This window comes from Protomyctophum parallelum (genome assembly GCF_964188405.1).
Source record: "Protomyctophum parallelum genome assembly, chromosome: 15".
Lineage (NCBI taxonomy): Eukaryota > Metazoa > Chordata > Actinopteri > Myctophiformes > Myctophidae > Protomyctophum > Protomyctophum parallelum.
This window is the reverse complement of record NC_139710.1, coordinates 20,228,544-20,235,229: the sequence shown is the minus strand read 5'-3', so window position 1 is coordinate 20,235,229 and position 6,686 is coordinate 20,228,544. Positions and strand designations below refer to the sequence as shown.

Below are 6,686 nucleotides of genomic sequence, written 5' to 3'. Positions count from 1 at the left end.
CCCTGTGTCACTGGGTCTGTCCCTGGCTGTGTCCCTGTGTCATTGGGTCTGTCCCTGGCTGTGTCCCTGTGTCATTGGGTCTGTCCCTGGCTGTCCCTGTGTCACTGGGTCTGTCCCTGTGTCATTGGGTCTGTCCCTGGCTGTCCCTGTGTCACTGGGTCTGTCCCTGGCTGTCCCTGTGTCATTGGGTCTGTCCCTGGCTGTGTCCCTGTGTCACTGGGTCTGTCCCTGGCTGTCACTGGGTCTGTCCCTGGCTGTGTCACTGGGTCTGTCCCTGGCTGTGTCTGTGTCACTGGGTCTGTCCCTGTGTCACTGGGTCTGTCCCTGGCTGTGTCACTGGGTCTGTCCCTGGCTGGGTCCCTGTGTCCCTGGCTGTGTCCTTGTGTCATTGGGTCTGTCCCTGGCTGGGTCCCTGGGTCCCTGGCTGTGTCCGAGCACGAACATAGCGTTATAGCATTTGTTCACCACCAAGTTTCACTGTTGCACAGCCTAACACACAGACACACAGGCTGGGGAGGAGGGCTAGTACAGTACAGTGTATATACTGTCCCCCATGACCCCCCCCCCCCCCCCCCCCCCCCGTTGGCCCCGCACACTGTCACCTTTTTCACCTTGGGCCTGTTTGCATGCCTGGTTATAGGCCTACTAAATCATGCCTTCAGAGAAGAATAAAATAAAATGTATACAAAGGTCAAGGCTGTAGTCGTGTAAGGGCCGATTCATACTCCTATTTTAGAGTCGAATAAAAGTCGGTTCGGCGCTGTAGAGCCTACAATTTGACGTCATTTGAGGTTCGGGGGGGCGGGTACCGTCCTAAAGTCGGCTCTTCGGTACTACTGAAAATTTCTGACGAGCCGAAATCATTTCGGCACTACAGCGCCGAAACAGCGGTAAAATAGGAGTATGAATCGGCCCTAAGACAAATTTCTATCTCTTTTACAGTTGACAGTGTGAAAATTAGGTGACAGAGTATTATTTCATGACAGAATAGGCCTGTATCCTAAATCAATAAATGCATCATTATTAAAAGAAGATTTTTTTTCTATTTTAAAAATGTATTTATTTTCAATTCAGTTTGGTTTCAGTTAATTTCCAGGTAGTTTCAGTGTATAGTTTTTATTATTTAGTTTGTGTAATAGGTTACAAACGCAGCTCATTATACCAAAATTAGTCACAGTGCTCTGCTGACATAATCTTATTTTAAGTTGTCAGACAAAACTAAGACATTTTATGTAGCCTATATATTTCTTTGTTTTTATTATTTTTATTATTTTTTATTTCAGTTAGGCTACTTTGTACACTATATGATTTCAATTTTCCTGCTTTAAAAAACCTAAAAAATTATTATTTTTCTGCACCTATACGTTTTAGCTTTATATTTCGTTTTAGAATTAGGCTAATAAACTTGGTCTTCTATTTTTCGTTTTGGAAAATCAATCTATTTTAAATAAATACTTATTCCATGGCTCATGTCTGTCTGTCTTTATTTCACACGCACGTGAATAATTCAGAAATCACCTTGGACACGCCTACTCTAAAATAATAAAGGGTCACAAAAAAGAGATGCATATGCATATAGGCCTAAAAGGCATGCAGCAAACTTTCATTGGAGAGAAGAAAATAAACGCAACATTTGAATATTACCTATACCATAGCATATATATAATAACATTGATTGATTGATTGATTGATTGAAATATTTATTAACAGTTTGTAGAATTTACAGTACATTTTAAGCACAAACTCAATACAAAGACTGTCAACTGTGAGTGGACGACCCAATTAAGCATTACACTTGTTTACAACAGGGTCCACATTGTTCAATTCATCAAAACATTTAAAGACATACAAACATTTAGAGACATACAAATAGACATTTCTATGTAGCTAAAGTACAGAACAGGAATTCATCATATGGGAAGCAAAAAAGGGAATAGATACAATATACAGTGAGGGAAAATGGGGGGGGGGGGGGGGGGGATTCAGATTTTACAGAGGCCAGTTTCGAATTGCAGCCATCATAGGAGCGAAAAGAATTGAGTCCCTTGTTTGTGCCGAATCTGGGTTGTACATGGTTTGTTGCACTCCCTCTGGTGTTGTGGGTGTGGACTTCGTTTACATTAAGGAAGTATTTAGACAGGTACATGGGTATCTTGGTGGTGTATCGAATCTTGTGGACCAGACCCATTGCAAGAACACACACAGCGGGCCTAAATACAATCCTCTGTGTTATTAATGTTAAGATATTTGGGAGTGTACATAGCCAGGGTCCATTTGGTTTAACAATTAAACAGTCAGTCAGGATTTTTAGAGACCGACTTGTTGGAGTTAACCACTTGAACTGCAATGCAGCATCCTATGATGGGCTGGGCGGAATATTCTTTGACAAAACGACATTGCTGCACCATATAATTTTTCGTTATCAATCAATATCAAAAGATAATGGTGAATCATGAATGCGTGCGTGCAGCTGCATTGCTTTAGTAACTATAGCATCATATTTCTAGCAAGTGAACGAAATTAGTAATAATGACCACAACGTGTGTGGACTCATGGTTATATGTGAAGCGCTATAGAATGGATGTTTAAACCGCAAAATATCGGTAAAAATGTGCAATTAAAAGGAAAATCGTATCGAGTATAGGCTATTTTCACTCCGAATTAAGTCAGGATAAACCCGTTTTAACGCAGCAGTGTGCAGGGACCTTAAGTTCCATTTCAGGAAGGATATATACCTCCCGAACGAACGTCAATCAGACCACTGAGTAATAACACATTCCAGCGTGGAATTGAGCTACTCACAAATGGTGTTCAACATAAAAATTAGCCTATTAATTCGAAGACGAAGAGCTTTCGAAAATAACATCAGCCTAATTTAATATGCAGCTTTTTATGTAAAGTTATAGGGGTCCTTGCGTTGTGTGCATGCATGCATATTTCAATTTCATTGTATTAATAACATAAATGGTTTTTCTTTCTTCCTGTAGGCCTTTTTTTCCCCATTTTCAAATATCGTGTGACAGCCGACAGCAATGTAAGGGTGGATTGCAGTTGGCAGTTGCAGCGCCTTGGAGGTTGAGGCCCGAATATGTGAATAATAATGAAGGTATAACCTTATTTGCACAGCCGCACGCACGCGAAAAGCGAACGTGCGTAAAACCAAAACAGTAACGGATAAACGCATTAATCAGTGATTGGTTTCCTTTCCCAAATAAATACTATATAAAAAAATATCAGATCAGATCTTTTCACTAGTTGTTATAATGCATAAGCCTTATATTTTTGTGCGTTTGGGGTGACACCAATTGTTTTGGTGTCAGTTGAAAGCATTTGCGAACTCCCATGGTGTATGCTACAGTTGGAGAAAGAAAAGTTTACATTTTTCGGGGTCAATATTGACCCAGAAAAATGTAAAATATTATTAATTTATATTTCTTGACGGATAGGATATCCCTCCCGAACGTCAAACAGACCGAGATAACACACTGACAATCCAGTTAAGTAACACAAATATACTGCAGCAGCATTTTATCATGTCAGCGCCAGTGACAAAATTCACAAAGTGACAGTCTTTTTTTTACAGTGGTTGCAAGTTGCATACTTCTACTATGACCCTCGCATGGAACTACCAGCAACACACAGTTATCACATTGCTCATATTTTTGCAAACAAATCGCTTATAGCTAAAATAGCTGTTTCAGAACAATGGATAGAGCTATGTGGTTTCAGTACCATGGACAGCGCTGTTTGTTGCATCTGGAGCCTGTTGTGTTGCATTTATAGCCCTAAAGTTGTTTACCTTGGGATTGTGTTAACAAGAGAAAGGGATATATATCATGTGTGCAAAACTGTTCCTGTAAAGTTGCAGGGAGTAGGCCGTATACCTTTGGGACTGAGACAAGAAACCCGGACGTATAGCTATTCCTGTCGAAAGTCGTTGTAATGAATTGTTCTTAGAAGAGATCGCTCATTGCCAATATTTAGGCTACCGGTATACCATTTTGGATTATTTTTTTTAAGTAAATTGTTTAATATTTCTATAAAAATCGGCCAGGTGAATAGGCTGTATATGTATAAGCAAAATGATGATGATTTACCACAATTTCTAATCACATTACACTGAAAACTTTCATTATTGAATCTCAGGCCATATATAATCTTGTATCTATATCGGGTTTCACTGCAGTTCTCCTGCGGGTTTAACCACCACCTCAATTTATTTGATCTCTATGCCTATACCGAATATGGTCTATTGTGGAAACATTTAACCTATTAAATTCTATAAGAAAGCAGGACATATAGTTTTTGAACAGTTTAAATTTATTTTAGGCCTATAATTTGGGCATAATACTGAAATAGTGTAATCCGACATATAAATTACTAAACAGCAGTACAACTTTTACTCAATCCCAAACCGGCAGACATCAATCATTAGCGTGGTGAACAAGTCAAGTCCTCGAAATGTTTGCGTCTCATGCGATGAGTTTAAATTATGATTCCAGTGTTGTCAAGAGGAGGTCAGGCAATGCAATCCTCACGACGCTTTTACGCCGGTAGATCCATCCACGTTCCTGATCAAACCGATTCTGAGAGAGAGAGAGAGAGAGAGGTATTGATAATGATTGTTATAGTGATCATCACATTGGCCCTATATGGGCGCACCTTAATTATACTTTATCCCTATATAAACTTCTTTGCCATATCTTGAAAAACATTTTTAAAAGATTTCAACTAGCCGATCTACATCGACACATTGGGCTGTATTTTGCGTGTCTTAAGTAGGCTACCAGGTCTTATTCCCTAACTTGAGTAAACTAAAGACCTGGAGGCGTGATCAATGCCATTTGGCTATTCTGAGTGGCCAAAGAGCATTGACCACACCTCCAGGTCTTTAGTTTATTCAAGTTAGGGAATAAGACCTGGTACATATCTTGTGCATGGCATGCACAAGATATAGACACAACAGTCACACCAGCCGTCTTTTTGAGATACGGAGAGTCGGAGACCCCTGAACAAGCTGATTACTTCCTTTACTAGAAGAGCTACTTCTTAAATAATAATAATAATAATAAGGGTAGTAGTAATAATAATAATAGTAAACAGAATACAAAGCACATTAACTTAATATCATCCGCAATTGTTTGTCATTCTCAAATTGCAAAACATGCATCGGACTGTTGGCTACAGTGAAATCCGAACAATCACGTCCTTTTTTACATGACCTGATTAACCTGATGATTGACTTAATGGTTACAGCAGCACGAGCTGGCAGGTGAACGTGCGTTATATGACTTGTGCTGTTACACAACACCCCAGTAGTAGTACTGACCACAACGAACTCTTGCTGAACTCTTAACATGGAAAAAACAGTGCCGTAATAAAAAAAACAAAAAAAACACGCATGGCTTGATTAATCCATCAGCCCATCCATGTGCAACTATCTTACCTGCTCCTCCATTTTGGACACACTCTCTGCCATACCGTTGTCCATATGGCCCCCCTCAGCGCTGGGCTGCCCCATATGTATAGCGCCGGGGTGACCAGTGCGTTCAGTCGAGCCATAATGGCAAACAAGTTCGTGGCTTCATTCCTAAACCTTAGCCCCTTTCTAGTCAACTGCCTCACAATTATATTGACAAATGATGGACACCACAATGCCAAGAAGCATATAACAACAAACACAATGATGCGTAACGATTCCTTCTTGTTATCATGGTCAGCGCTAGGTATTTCCCTCCCCAACTGGTTTCTGGCTATGATGTATAGTTTAATGGTCATCAGAACCTTGGTGAGAACTATAATTTGCAGAGCTATTACACCAAATGCGTTCATTTGAGCCGCTTTTGAAATTGGTACCATACTTTGCACCGTTAGAATACCATAGGTATAGATCCAGCAAAAACTGCAAGTGGCAATCACAACTGATCTAGTAATGTAACGGTTGTAGAAGAAAGGATGGCAAACGGCAAAGTAACGGTCAAACTGAGCAAAGAGAAAGGATAACACATTGACCCCCAGAAATGAAGGTAAAATATAATATGTTCCATTCCGAGACGGATATCCCTCTTGGACATCAAAAAGGCCTAAATAGTACACCGAGAACCCAGTCAGTGTGTCACTGATGCTCGTATTCAGCATAAATATAAAGCGGTTCTGAGCTCGCAGATATCTTGTGCTCAATATACCGATGACCACTGAACCCGCCAGCAGCACGGAACTCGTAGCAAAGAGAATGTGGAAGATAAAAATGAAGAAGTCACCGGGACTGTCGAAGTTCACGGACAGGGGAACGGTCGTGTTGGAGAGCATCACGAAGCTCCACCGTAAAGCACAACAATTGCATTTTATAGCTAGGCCTACATGACTAGTGGAGATTCAAGCAAACAAGTAGCCTATAACGAAACTCTAGGGAGCTATATCATGCTTCAAGTGAAATGATGCATGACAATTGGAAGTGACGCATGTCAGATTATATGGAAACGATATGAGTTTTATGAGCACAAACAAACCCATAATTCCTATGGGGTTTGCTTGGTAAAAACAAGATGATAAACAGTTGCTTGCTAATGTGGTGGGTATAGATGGGCTTTTCCTCGGTTTAGCTGATTGATTGATTGAAATATTTATTAACAGTTTTCAGAATTTACAGTACATTTCAAGCACAAACTCAATACAAAGACTGTTAA

General features: G+C 40.3%; 1 protein-coding gene across 1 annotated transcript; it reads right to left on the bottom strand.

Moving 5' to 3' along the window:
* Positions 1-5,442: 5,442 nt before the first annotated feature.
* On the bottom strand, positions 5,443-6,309 carry LOC310872480 (uncharacterized protein; the record flags this gene model as incomplete). Its single annotated transcript, XM_083784380.1, has 1 exon — positions 5,443-6,309. The coding sequence occupies one exon, from the start codon at positions 6,307-6,309 to the stop codon at positions 5,443-5,445; it is 867 nt and encodes a 288-aa protein (XP_083640506.1).
* Between the last annotated feature and the right edge of the window lie 377 nt (positions 6,310-6,686).